This window comes from Saccoglossus kowalevskii, chromosome 10 (genome assembly GCF_978046115.1).
Source record: "Saccoglossus kowalevskii chromosome 10, keSacKowa6.1, whole genome shotgun sequence".
In the NCBI taxonomy this organism is placed as follows: Eukaryota; Metazoa; Hemichordata; class Enteropneusta; family Harrimaniidae; genus Saccoglossus; species Saccoglossus kowalevskii.
In genome coordinates, this window is record NC_140650.1 from 9283883 (window position 1) to 9299438 (window position 15556).

At 36.2% G+C, this 15556-nt stretch overlaps 2 protein-coding genes across 2 annotated transcripts in view; one reads left to right on the plus strand and one right to left on the minus strand.

The window, feature by feature from the left end:
- Window positions 1–5816, plus strand: part of LOC100373339 (E3 ubiquitin-protein transferase MAEA-like) — a 43555-nt gene extending 37739 nt beyond the window's left edge. Inside the window, exon 9 of the mRNA XM_002741349.4 lies at window positions 3878–5816. Within this exon, the coding sequence (XP_002741395.1) occupies window positions 3878–3979 (102 nt within the window). The 3' untranslated portion in view covers window positions 3980–5816. The remainder of the gene's footprint in view (window positions 1–3877) is intronic.
- A 5165-nt stretch (window positions 5817–10981) lies between these two features.
- Window positions 10982–15327, minus strand: LOC100373192 (microfibril-associated glycoprotein 4-like). Its single transcript, XM_006824825.2, has 3 exons — window positions 15208–15327; window positions 12135–12526; window positions 10982–11734 (listed from the first exon to the last, which is right to left on the minus strand). The coding sequence occupies exons 2-3, from the start codon at window positions 12481–12483 to the stop codon at window positions 11106–11108; spliced, it is 978 nt and encodes a 325-aa protein (XP_006824888.2). The 5' UTR covers window positions 12484–12526; window positions 15208–15327; the 3' UTR covers window positions 10982–11105.
- Window positions 15328–15556: the final 229 nt, after the last annotated feature.

Here is a 15556-nt window from a genome sequence, read left to right on the forward strand (position 1 = left end):
TATGTAAATACATTTTTGTTGGTTGGCACAAGGGTTACAGTTTAACTTATAATTTCGAAATCATTTCTGTTTAAAACATTACAAGATGCACCGGAGTCCAACATAAATTCAAGGGAATTATCATTCACATTCAACTTAATAAATGGTAGCATCCCACCATATTTATCATGGACATTAAGCAAATAATCATCATCACTAGAATTATCTGATACACTTTGATCTGTACGGAGGTGCTTAATTTCTGAATTATGTTTGTTTACCTTAAACGAATTACGATCAGTTCAGTTCTGTTCTTGCAAACTCGTGATTTGGGACAGCAAACAGCAAAGTGCCCGAGTTCATGACAATAATTGCACTGCTTACCCTTCGCTGGACAATGGCCATCATGTGGATAATTACGCCCACAGTAGAAACATCGACGCTCCAAATTTGTAGACCTTGCGTCAGAACGGTGATTCTTTTGGTTGGGCCAGTTATGCTGTACACGGCAAACAGTGGCTTGATCTTGAGATACGGTATTCACGGAGTCATGTCGTACATTTTCAATGCCATGTGCTTCACGTTCGGAAATTTCAAGGGTTCTGGCTAACGTTATTATTTTATCAAGGGCCATATCTTCCTGAAGGGCACGTCGGCGAATTCTGTTACTCTTCCCACCTTGAATAATTTGATGTTTGATTTCAGCTTCCTTCGCTGTCACGTCTTCAATCCCACAGTTATTGACAAGTTTGCGTAGACGTGTAACAAACTGATCAATTGTTTTGTGGGCATAATGAAATGTTCGCCGAAATTGAAAAATCTCATACTCAGTATTTTTCTTAGGGTGGAAATAGTCCTCTAAAGCTTTCACAATCTTTTTGTAAATGTCATCATATTCTGGTTCTGTTGGCATAGTCAGTGTTTCCGAGACTTCAAACAAGTCTTCTCCTCCCCTGTCTAATAGCATAGCCCTTTTTTGTACTGGGTCTTCAATTTTCCACGCGACACAGCTATTTTCAAATCGAGAGATCCATCGTGATGCAAGGGTGCTAGGGTCACCGTAGTCATCAAAGGGAAATATTTGAGCGAGCATGAAACTGCCTTGCATTGCCATAATGAAATTCAGATGGTCTATTCAGTGTCAAAATAAGGAGACAAGTATGACTTTTTATGCACGGCCTTTCTATTGCAAAATGTCTCACCGTGTGGTCTTTTCTGGTTCATAGCATGACTATTACAGTAATTCTATGCACAATAGGTTCACAAATCCTCGTCGCCAATGTAATACTTCATGGTTGCAGACCAGAGAAAGAGACAAGCACTCAGCAATCACCAATACAGACTAACTTTATTGTCAATGTACAGCCTTTATATAAAGAGAGTTACATAACTAACCAGATGGTCAAATACAGGGCAGTTGTAATTTTGTATACACATCTATTAAAGCTTATTGACATGCAAATTACTACAACAATGCCTAGGCTATATGGAGTATCTTGTAAATGTCACAATGCCTAGGCTACATGCAGCACTTTGTGAATGTCACAATGCCTAGTCTACATGCAGCACTTTGTAAATGTCACAATGCCTAGGCTACATGCAGCACTTTGCAAATGTCACAATGCCTAGGCTACATGCAGCATTTTGCAAATGTCACAATGCCTAGGCTATATGGAACACTTTGTAAATGTCACAATGCCTAGGCTATATGAAACACTTTGTAAATGTCACAATGCCTAGGCTATATGGAACACTTTGTAAATGTCACAATGCCTAGGCTATATGTAGTATCTTGTAAATGTCACAATGCCTAGGCTACATGCAGCACTTTGTAAATGTCACAATGCCTAGGCTACATGGAGTATCTTGTAATTGTCACAATGCCTAGGCTATATGGAACACTTTGTAAATGTCACAATGCCTAGGCTATATGGAGTATCTTGTAAATGTCACAATGCCTAGGCTACATGGAGTATCTTGTAAATGTCACAATGCCTAGGCTATATGGAACACTTTGTAAATGTCACAATGCCTAGGCTATATGGAACACTTTGTAAATGTCACAATGCCTAGGCTATATGGAGTATCTTGTAAATGTCACAATGCCTAGGCTACATGCACCACTTTGTAAATGTCACAATGCCTAGGCTACATGCAGCACTTTGTAAATGCCACAATGCCTAGGCTACATGCAGCACTTTGTAAATGTCACAATGCCTAGGCTACATGCAGCACTTTGTAAATGTCACAATGCCTAGGCTATATGGAACACTTTGTAAATGTCACATTGCCGAGACTACATGCAGCACTTTGTAAATGTCACAATGCCTAGGCTATATGGAGTATCTTGTAAATGTCACAATGCCTAGGCTACATGCAGCACTTTGTAAATGTCACAATGCCTAGGCTACATGCAGCACTTTGTAAATGCCACAATGCCTAGGCTACATGCAGCACTTTGTAAATGTCACAATGCCTAGGCTACATGCAGCACTTTGTAAATGTCATAATGCCTAGGCTATATGGAACACTTTGTAAATGACACATTGCCGAGGCTACATGCAGCACTTTGTAAATGTCACAATGCCTAGGCTACATGCAGCACTTTGTAAATGTCACAATGCCTAAGCTACATGCAGCACTTTGTAAATGTCACAATGCCTAGGCTACATGCAGCACTTTGTTATTGTCACATTGCCTAGGCTACATGCAGCACTTTGTAAATGTCACAATGCCTAGGCTATATGGAGTATCTTGTAAATGTCACAATGCCTAGGCTACATGCAGCACTTTGTAAATGTCACAATGCCTAGGCTACATGCAGCACTTTGTAAATGCCACAATGCCTAGGCTACATGCAGCACTTTGTAAATGTCACAATGCCTAGGCTACATGCAGCACTTTGTAAATGTCATAATGCCTAGGCTATATGGAACACTTTGTAAATGACACATTGCCGAGGCTACATGCAGCACTTTGTAAATGTCACAATGCCTAGGCTACATGCAGCACTTTGTAAATGTCACAATGCCTAAGCTACATGCAGCACTTTGTAAATGTCACAATGCCTAGGCTACATGCAGCACTTTGTAAATGTCACATTGCCTAGGCTACATGCAGCACTTTGTAAATGTCACAATGCCTAGGCTACATGCAGCACTTTGTAAATGTCACAATGCCTAGGCTACATGCAGCACTTTGTAAATGTCACAATGCCTAAGCTACATGCAGCACTTTGTAAATGTCACAATGCCTAGGCTACATGCAGCACTTTGTAAATGTCACAATGCCTAGGCTACATGCAGCACTTTGTAAATGTCACATTGCCTAGGCTACATGCAGCACTAGGCTATATGGAACACTGCCTAGGCTACATGGCGTATCTTGTAAATGTCACAATGCCTAGGCTACATGCAGCACTTTGTAAATGTCACATTGCCTAGGCTACATGCAGCACTAGGCTATATGGAACACTGCCTAGGCTACATGGCGTATCTTGTAAATGTCACAATGCCTAGGCTACATGGAGCATCTTGTGAATTTCACAATGCCTAGACCTTATGAAGCATCTCGTAAGTGTGTGATCTAACATCTGCATACAAAAAAGACAATTGATTCTTGTGCAATTTCCTGTAGTCTACTGAGCAAATGATGGTTCATTGGTTAAATATCTCTACAATTATATTACTAATAATAGTGGATGAAGGACCGATAATATCCATTTACTCATCTTAAATTATTGTCACCGAGATAAATAATATGATTCAGTATTTAATATTTATTAAGTTTTGATTGGTTGCCATCATGAAATGTCTGCACCCCAGGATTACTGGTTGTACACTGTTTATGCATTTATGTAACAAACAACATCACGGTGATTCCTCTTATCTCTTTCCAGTCATTACGAACCATGGCATCAGAGAACGATGGGAAGGTCACATGTCCAAGAACAAAGGAAGCATTTGATATAGATCAAGCGGAAAAAGTTTTTGTTATGTAACACAACTTTTTCCCCAATCTGTTGTCTATGTTGTATGTCAACATCACTTCATTCAGCGCTTTCAAACAATTCATCACCCATAGTCTTCTGCATTGTGTCAATTTCTTCAAAGATTGATGCTGCAAATAGCTCTGTTTCCTTCATTCCCCCTGCTCTCCGTTCCCTGTGATTCTTGTCTATTATTTTACTCTCGCACCATTCCATACTGCCCCATTATCAAGCATTGATTTGTCTGCTTCCCAATTGAGGGCAATCTCACTCTGACAAGTCAGTCTGGCTGTACCAAAAACAATACATTGGCAGAGAGAGCACGCCCTCTATTGGTACACTTGAAGTTTACTTCAGAAACTGTTAGGCCAGACTTTTTTTATTCCTTGTTGCTTGAGTTTTTTATAAGGCAATTTTTTTGAGGAGGGCGGAAAAAAAAAAAATTTATGCTTTTTTTTCCCATTAGATTTGTGTGATTCTCAAAGAATTGTGGGTGAGATCATTGATCGGAGAGATGAAATGAAATTTTATTCCATGTATAACCTTGTTTCTCATCTGCGCGAGACTTCGGTACTTTGATCATGACACTCCCACGAAAATGCAACTTGGATTTATTATGCGGCGGGCGAAAAAAAATGAAGATAAAAATAAGTTTTTTTTAGCAATTTTTTGCACTTACCGGTACAAGTTGGCGGACGCGAGAAATTACGCTGAAATAAAATTTTATTTTTATTTCATTTTCGGCTCTTGTTCATTCGGCGGGTTCGCAAAACAAGGGATAATAAAAGTCTGGCCTTAATAGCACCACCACTCACTGCCATTTTTTCAGAATTTGGATATTCCTTATTTCTTGTATTAGAAAAGCCATGAGTTCTAATATGCCAATGACATGGGCATTTGATAAAGCAGTTTGTTCACTTCAAATCAAAGAAATATGTATTTCAACATCGTAATGCTTCAGCAATGTGGCTCATGAATTCTTTATGACCATGTGATTCTGTTGCATTGTGGGATTGATGGTGTGAACCTCAGTTTTAGCAGTGTTCCTTTTCACACTGAGGTGATCTTGTATTTACAGAGTTTTTTTAAAGGTCTCCCCTGACTATAAACATTTCTTGTATATTTACTGTGTTTTTTCTTTATTATCCATAAATTATTTGCGCCATTGTGGACATTAAAAGAATACAATCTTGCTTTTCTTTCGTGCTATAATGGTTTTGATTTTTTTGATGATACTTTATTCTACCCATATTCATTTCCACTAATATTACGAAAAACTATTAGGAGGAAGACTTTTCTGGAGACGAATTAACAGTATGTTTGTCATGAATCATTCTGTATCCAAACCCACCATTGATATGATATATCCTTCTGTTGATCAGATAAGAAATACATTCCATCTGGCATTCAGCCAATCAGAGTGACACTGGACTTGCTATGTAATATATTAGTTAAACCCGTCGAAACAAACTCTGCATAAACCGAAAACTGTTCCTGCAATGGATTTGGAAAGACCCCAATAAACACGATTGTTTTCTGTTCTCACGTTTTACTTCATATTACTGCTGAACTTTTCAGCGTAAAACTTTTTTTTCTACAAGAAGCTGTGGATTTATATGTACTGATTTATAAATTATAATTTTACCATTTTCTTTTTGTTTGTTTTTTTTTTTGGGGGGGGGGGGGATTTTCAATTAGAAGATTGATGTCTCCTTCCTGATTTTTTTCTTTTTTCACAGTGGAGCTGGTGAAGGGTTATGAAATGGTTGTTTTGTTGTTAAAATTTCATGTACATTTTTTGCTGTGTATATACTAAGTGCTAATAAATAGCAGTGCCTTGCTATATCTACTCAGTTTGTGAATTTGTGTTATTTAGGTTACAAGGATGTGTACTTTGGATTATCAGGAACAATGGGTTTAATACTGTATTTACCCTATTAACCTTCCAGCACCTATTTTGTGTACCACTCAAAGTGGGGTAAGATTGTTCACAAAATAAAGCCCAAACTTAATCAGATTGAACCATTGACACATCTCTGTTTTTTATGAAAGTATCTATGCTGCTAATAGAGCAAATACTGTACTCAGATTAACTATTTCCCAGTCATAAAAAAAAACTACCGGTATAAAGAAAAGTTCCCTTAAAGCGCGGTACATTTGTGTTGATAAACAATGATTTTCCCACAATCCAATGCGCTCTTCAAATGGGGAAATCACAAGTATGAGGTTTGACCTGGGCGTGACTTGCACTGATTACCGCCGGTGACTCCTTCGATACCTTCCAATAACATGAAAATCACTTATTTGAAGCTTGGAAACGTCTCAGTTCGTACTCGTTGATCTGCGCAACAGTCAAAGTCGCCATCTTTGTTTATATGAGACCCATATATCTTGTACATGCACAGCGCAACGACTACCGCGCTTTAAATAACATCTCCCAAACTAACTGCATTCCTATATTGCATAAGACCATTAATTGATTTCCAATTGGAAATTCCCTTTCATGTTGTACACCTAGAAAGAAAATGTCCATGGTATTTTGTGGTTCAGTGATGATATTGACTGTGACATACCCATAAACTTGTCACCCGGAGATTACAATTGTCACTAAAGTTGAATATCGTTAACCAGTGGTGTGTGTAAGTTCATATTTTCTGTAATTTTCACTGAAAGCAATCTTGATTTTGAACCAAACGAGTTTTTGATTCAAAAAATTGAAAATTTTCTTAACAATTTCCTGTGGGACTATAAATGGAACTATTTTGTTGATGGTGCATGGAGTTGCCTTCAAGGCTCAGAGGGTTAAAAGTGCACATAAGCCAATCACTGCATTTGTTAGATGGTGGGTCATTGGTTGAGTTTAACCTTTGACCCACCTCTGTTTTGTACGGAAGAGTATATGCTACTAATCAAGCAAATACAGTACTCAGGAAAACGATTCCCAGTCATTAAAAAAATCTTAGAACTAAAAAGAAGATATTCCCTTAAATACTGCCCCTCCTATGTTGCACATGGCTGCAAAGTGATTTCCAGTTGATAATATATTTCATGCCTTCCCTTTCATGTGATACACCATTTGAAATGGAAACATCAACGTATTTTGTGGTCCAGTGATGGTATTGACTTATTTATATGGACTGTTGTCCCACTGAGACTGCAATCATCGCCATTTATGTGAATGTAAACTTCATGTGTACATCTATTAAGAGGCATTTAAATGAAATATTACACTACCAAATATGGGCATGTGTGCCCTCATGCTAAGGAGAACAATGACCCACTTAACGTTGGTCAAATCATCTCGTGTACATCAAGAGCAGAGATGTGTCTATGGTCAGGACAAATCATATTTTAAAGAATGTGTTCGAATTTCATGTAAACAAACAATGTATTTTACACGCGTTGTATACGTTGCTATGAGTCCCATATCCAACATGATGCAGTACGACGACTGCCGCCTTTCAATGCTCCAGAGTACAATAAACGCAATTCTTGGTTTATCTGAGGTTCATTTCTAATAGAACAAATACCGTATGCATGACATGACAATCTTCCAGTTATATATTCAATACAGGAAATTATGAATTTCATTAAAAGTTTACTTTCTTGTCCCATACTGCTCTTTTTAATGAAAGTTCATTTTGACTTGTTGAGGGCGCTCTACTATCAAAAAGGAGTGCGAGTATAAATAACATGTTACTGCTGATGACATCATGGTTGTTCCCCAGAGTTATGGAGGGACCAGAATTGTATTTGCATATTACAGAATATGACATAGTGGGAGTGTGTACAAATCTTTTGCTATCTGAGCAGTCGCTGGGTTGCCATGGCTTGTTAGCTTGTGTATATATCTGGTAGCATCGCTTATGTGTGGGCTACGATTACGAACACAACGTTCAGTACCACCGATGTGGTGAAACCTCATTGATTATGTTGAACGTTACTTTGCATAAAACTTCAAACTGCGATGACCCATGCGTTGTGGAATACGGAAAAGGGTTCGAAGCATGCACACTACTACACAATATGTAAATAACTTTAACGAGGTTATGACATGGACGTATTTCAGGATTATTAATTTCAAGTGAAATTATTAATTGAAAGCATTATCATGAAACACCGGAATCACGTATATTAAGTATTGACCTCCACTCTGTCTATTGTGGTTATTTGAAGACTGTACACGTTTTCTATCATATTAAACTGGTCACCAAATTTAACAAGTGTCTGTGCTGTTTTCACTGATGCTGGAGTGAGCGTTGGCAAGCCTAAATAGATTTGCCTCAAGATTTTAGACAATTATACTGGTAGGATGCCCACCTGTGAATTCAAATACGTAACGAGTAACAGCAATTATAGTTATTCTTCGAAGTGCATATACTTAAATTATTGCTTCTATCTAGCTTATCATGTTAAATATGAGCCACTATAGGGGGCTACTAATTTGCAATCAGGGTGGGATATTGTTATTACACCTTCCCAAAATCTTTTACATTATAATCTCACTTTTCAGGGCCTGACCATTTAGGTTTAAAGGAGGCTTCTATAATTAGGTGTACAAGTTTAATTTCTACATAACCCGTGGTATTAACAGTTGTCTGGTTGTTTCTGCGATTGGGATGTATTGGTGGTGTCGGTGCACTTCTATAATTATTTTGTTAATTTCATTATTTGAAAATAAAACATATATATATAAATGTTTATATTTATCTATAAATTTATAGCATATGAATGTAACCATGTGGTCAAATTGCTGAATAATAATAAATCCAACATTCATTCGACTAACCCTCAAAAGTGGTTTCTGTGATTCCATTCATTGTTCAGTTTTATAGACGTGACTTTTGATAAATGTTCAGGAAATATGTATAAGCTTAATTACAGAAGTCATCATTGAATATTTTTAAAAAATATCGGTAATTATGGATATGTTCTGTGATAAAACGTTCATTCCCAGACTCTACTTGTCATCTATAAGTGTTCTTCCATACACCATATGGTGGTACCTGAAGTGAATATTAAATATAAATTAAACGCACATTACAAACACTCCGCACGGAATTCAAACTCACGACTACAGCAAATATGTCTCGCTACTGTAAACGAACGATATTCTCGACATAACTTTCTATGTTGCCAAGACGCGCAGCATGGTACCGTGTCTTTCACTAATCGGGGTGCCGGTGAAAAATTTAAAAACAGGACAAACTCAACTTTTAAGTAATCCTGAGCAACCAAATGAATAAAATGTTGTACATGTAGGGGTAATCTTGTTACCCTGTTCAAATGAGTCTTAACAACTACACCAAAGTAGCGTTTTCTGAGAGTTTTCGGCCTTTTTTTTCACTGTGATGGTTGCCAGGAAGTGAAAATACTCCGACGTCTGAAATGAGAATACCGCACTGTTCCAAAATAGACAACTTGAAATAGAACGTAGTGAACGCACACTTACAATGACGAAATGGACATGCGCAATTCGAATATGAGGACTTAAATTGTTTCCTCTTAATGTGGTTTGCTACCATTACAACTAACATCAGATTTATTTGACGTTTACTGTTTTTTTATTATGTCCACATAAAAAGAAATTGAGCCACATACAACCAGTTATATTTTGTTTGTATTTAAGGTAGAGATGCAGTGAATGTTTTTTTTTTTTTTTTGCTTTTTATTATCCAAAAAGTCTTGGCTATAGACTGTTGAAATTTTGTAGATTTGTGAATAGTGGAACATACTCAAAAAACGATTTTAAAATATAGATAACAGGTGCAAACATTATTTCATTTGAATGCTTAGCAAGATTTAGCAAGGCTGTACATAAATAATAAAAAAGAAACATGGTGAATAAAAGAAATGATGGGATCTCTATATTATGCACTGTATTTAACTTTTTACAAAACGATAATACATTTAAATTTGGAACTGTAACAGCCATTTTAATTATGAGCATTAGCAAACTTCTTGCTGAGTGAATTGTTTTGCAAATTAGCAATTATCTCAGCTTCTTTTTAGTGCACATTCCAGAACTTTAAAAAAAATGGCTCCTTAGACGCTTCGACCTTTTGTTTTGAAATTTTCACAAATGATTGACAATGTGTTTATCTTCAAAACGCCGTCGGGGCATTGTTTTTAGTTGAATAGTGTTACAGCAATCGTACAGACAACTAGCCTGGATGTTAATTTATGCATAAACTTGAAATAGTGAAATTTGAGTTGCTGCCCTACAAAATTGACAACTGGTAGACAGTTTTCAAGACGGCACTTTCTTCATAGTAAACAGATGTACTGATAAACCAATTTTGACAGGAAACAGAAGCATGGTTTAGAAGCTAATTTTTTTTAAATCACTTTTGATCAAAAAAGCACATTTTTGTGCATATTTCAAACTACAGTGTCCATAAAAATAAAATACTAACAAAAGTTTAAAATTCATACAATAAGCTTTCCGAAAATATATAGTTTTGTGAACAAGGGAGGTCATCTTGGTTTCCTAATTAACTAATTAAAATACCTGTCAGGTAAACTGCATCTCTACCTTAGTGTATTTATAAGATTGTTTTTTATGATTCATGTATTATTTGAACATTCTGACAAATCCTTTTTTCGTTTATGAAATATTGCTCAGCATGGATTCCTATGGCTAGTCTATAAAATTAACAAAAATAATTCGTACTAGGTAAAAAACCATAACAAAATAAAGTTACAATGACAAAATCATTAATTATCTGACAGACAAATACATAGTGAAAGGCGCAAAGTTGTATTGAGATATTCAATAATCATGGGCTCAGAGGCTAATTCTAACTACGCCTATAATGTACACACTTGCAATCACGTGACATTTACAACAACTATTACCGTCCACATATTCAAAATAAGTTGTTAGCTTATTGGGTAATGTTGCATCATCTCATTAATATAAACTAGAACTAACAATGATGTCACAATTTCTGGATTGGTCGATTTGAATTCTAAAATTCATTTTGATTTACACAAATATATATTTATAAAACGTTTATAACGACCACAGCTTTAGGCCCTTTACTATATTTTCACACTTTAATTGTTATGATCTTTGGGCAATATCAGGAATAAATTGGTTATGATTTCATGCCAGTTATTTAAATGCTTGATCAGGTTAATCAGTTTTCTGTATTTTCATTGTTGCTGATTTTAAGGTGTCACTATACCATGTTTTCCATACTATACCCATGTAGTTGTTTACTTGTGGAAAGTATAACCCGTTAAGATGGGAACTTGCGCATGCTCTGAACCACCATGCACCACGCCAACTACTGGCACAGTTATAGATAAAGATGTCATTGTCTCTGTCGTAGGTGCTGAATGGTTGTCCATCTAAATTCTTATAAATCCTCATCGCATCCCCAGCTGTGCCTGAATATTGTCCCAAATGCAGTGTGTAGTTATTGTTTTCATTTTCAATCCAGAATGTATCATACTCGGCATATGAAGTATTACCATCAAACTTTTCTAAGTCAATTCTCAACTTATATGATGCTTGGTGTGTCAATCGATATATTTTGTCATTTCCTATCCAGTATTCACCATCGGTATTTCCAAATCCTACTTTATAATCAGCCCAGTTTCTATAGAAGTCAACAGATCCGTCTTGTCTACGCTGTATGACGGTCCATGCACCAGACTCGGTCATCTCACAGTACACATCAAATGGCTGTAACATTCCAATGGGGTTTAGTTCATATACTCCACTGTATCTACCATAGACATCTAGAATTGAGTCACAATCTAGAAAATAAAATAAAAACATGACACGTTCTGTTATATTCTGCACTTTTTTCTTATATTCGTCAATATTTCTGGAAATAAACCAGAATTTTGGAGTTAACAACAATATTTGAGTCAATTTTCAGTTTTTACTCAAATAATTTGGGTATGCTTGTCCCAATCTTCTGAAAATGAATACTATACACGGAACTATTTTATGAATTTGTAATGACAAGTGGGAAATGGTGATGAAAAGGTTACAAAAATTTAAAGCGAGAGAGTCATCATCACGTGCGCATGCGTCAGATGGTCATAGCGTGTCATTGTTTACAAACAAGCGTCTACCCATGAATCTTTGCGTTTTTAGCATGTGTTAATAACGTCGCTTGGGACTTGATTCCCGCACGTGCTTTAAACTTACCCTTGACATTTAACCGATTTATGTCATTGGCGATATTTTGTATGCTTTCACTCATCTTTTCATTATGCTGGGTCAATCTATCGTTCAGTGCCAGTATCTGGTCATTCAGTTGTTCAATTTTATTACTTAGCTGCATTACGATATCTATAAGTTGTGTAAGCGTTGGTTGGTCATCTTTGCCATTGCAGTCTTTTTCATTTCCACAGTCAGGCAATGTCAACGTATACTGGCATCTAGTGGATGTATTGCAATAATATTGGTATGACGTCATTCCCCGCTGTCCTGTTGTACTCTGTGAGATAACAGTCATGGTCATTGCTGCCAAGTTTAAAGCCCAAAGTACGTACATAATGTGCTGCCCAGAAGTAAACAATGGCGAAAGAAGAACACACCTAGAATGTAGAATGAATATAAAGATAAAAAATGTGTTATTCCAGCCGTTTGGAAAATTACATTAGTTACATTTGAAATAAATTTAATGAAAATACGATAAGGTTTCGATAATAATAAAATATAAAATGAGATATCTGATAATAACTGAAATAACTTGTAATAACAATTATTTTGTTTAAATTCTGTTACAAGATGTCAGGTAGAATGATAACAAGTCATTGTTAATGACACAGTCCCTGTCCAAAATGTTGTGATCTGACATATCAACTTGATGCTGATGAAGTCATTGAGATTAGATTGAAACCATTAATAGGAGATGGATTTGTAAAAAATATGATTTAGTGCTTTTACACGAGAATTTGACATTGGGCAGTCATATTGAATCAAATTACAAAAATAATGTTCATGTTGATGTATCTATTGGTATACTGTCTTTGTACAAAATTTAAACAGAAATATTCATTGCATTCATGGGAAAGTAGGCATGGGTATCATGAAAAATAAAATGGCCACCAGTCAGCCATATTAGTTTGAATCACAGAAAAAATATGACATGCAACTATAACCCAATATGTATGATCACCATACCAACTTTGATCCAAATCGGCCTAGTCATCTATGAGAAACAGCTCCGGACATGTAAAAATGACGACTTAGCGCTTTTACATGAAAATTGGGCGTCGGCCAGCCATATTGAATTGAATCACAAAAATCATGTTGGTGCAGATGTATCTCTTGGTATACTATCATTGTACACAATTTAAACAGAAACGTTCATTGCATTCAAGATAAAGTAGCATGGGTACCGTGAAAAACACGATGTCCGCAAGTCGGCCATAATTGTTCGAATCACGGGGGGGGGGGGGGAAATGACGTGCACCTACAACCCAATATGTATGATCATCATACCAACTTTGATCCAAGTCGGCCCAGTCATCTCCGTGAAACTGCTGCGGACACGTTTAGGTATCAGAAATACAAAATGGCCGCCATTTTTGCTCCGATCATAAAGTAACTTGATGCGCATATGTAAGACATTATGTATTGTATTCATGGAAAGTTTGAATGAAATCCGTCAATGGGTGTCCGAGATATAGCTCCGGACGTACGTACGGATGGACAGACGGACAGACTGAACGAACGAATCCAAATTAATGGTCCGAACGGAAACTAATGAAATAATATTGTGGTGTTTTTATTTGAGTTTAAATTGGTATCAAATTTTGTGAATTTACTGTTTTTTGATTTAATTATTTTGAATAGTACTAGTATGTTTCTTTCCTTGAATAATTTATATATTATAAAATGGTGTATTTCATCTACTATTATTTACCACCGGTGTTTTTGGTTGTGTATACTTTCCTATCGCCAGTTTATGACAACTTAATCTGAATTTTGCAACTATTTTAACATGTTGTTAATTTTTAATATGTTTATATATTCCTTTTGTTCAAGTTTGAGCATAAGTGCTGTCGTGTCGACATATGCACAACTATAATGTAGAAGTGCACAACTACAATGTAGAATATGCATTGTCATTGTCACACTGTGATCTAGAATATAGAATAACAATTTACAATTATACTATTAGTATTAGATTATTCCACCGCAGAACCAAAATTAAAATGTCCCTTAGATTTTATATCTTTTATTTAAATTACAAGTAACTCAATAAAGACGGCATGCGCAGGTAATGACCCCCTGCTTTAAAATCAACTATATTGTCTTTGACATCGAGGCAACATACATGTAGATCTACGTAATATCAAATCTTTTGCAAATCTAATTCGGTAATTAATACAGCATGTATATAAATGATTTAAAACTATGAATAAATCTACAGTCGTAATATGCACTAACTATTATATCGATTATCATAATATTGTGCTTACCTGAAAAACAAACAAAAAAAACATGTTGTTTAAGGGGTGCAATGTATGTACATTACTTAGAGTAGATGATTGTTATTGCATCTTACCAAATGGACTTTTTTAAATGAAATATTAAAAAACATCCTCACTTTGTAAGTCTGGGCGGCGTAATCAACATTTGCATATGTACATTCAAATTCTTATTTTCGCCATGATATAGCCACAGTTTCCAACCACTTGTTCGTAAGACATACTCATAAAGCAAGAGATATGTCTACATGAATATTTCTACTAGCCCATGTCAAATGGTTTTACAAAAATAGATCATGTATTTTCAATAACGCCACAAATGTAGGACCAGCGGTTCAACAATGGCGTAATCAGAAGTCCTCTATTGTCATGCAGCATTCTGATAGTGTTTATTGTGTGTAGAACATCCGTAAAGTATATATTTCGGCTGAAGTACTAACTGCATCAGTCAATGATAAAGTTATGATCAATAACGGGCCAAGCAACGACTTACGAAGTAATTCTAATTCTTGTTTCTCTCAGTGGTGCACCTGTGAGCACTAAATAGTTTTTGTGTGAAATCGTCGTAGATTCAAGTTTGTTCAAAGCCTTGTGATAATGTTTAGGGGAATAAGTTCACATATAGTACTAGTATTACACGAACTAGATTGTTTTCACCGCACAACTACTTTCCTCACTGGATACTTAGAAATAAATGCAATATTAATTTTGCATAGGTCACAAAACATGTATGCGTAGCATGGCTGGTAAAACTACACTATATTATGAGTTAAACTCACCTTATATATGTATATACTGTACAGTATGGTCTCAGTTGATTCTGTCTCTGGTGAAGTTAACGATAACGCAGCGCTTGATTCGACGACGGCACGGTGATGACGAGGAAATAGTAATCTGTTGAGCTATAGTATGTGCAGCGATGATTCAGACAAACTGCCGCGTCAGTACTTCCTTATCAACCAGTCTGCCAATAGTTGCGTAAAGTATGCTGCTACAATAAACTGGCAAACGACGATTTTTTTTTATATCTATGCTATTGTTATTTAGATCTTTGCCATTGTAATGTCTGGTTCCTGGTTGCTGAGTATGTGTTCATTCAGCCATGTAGCTGACTTCTTTTGACTTGGT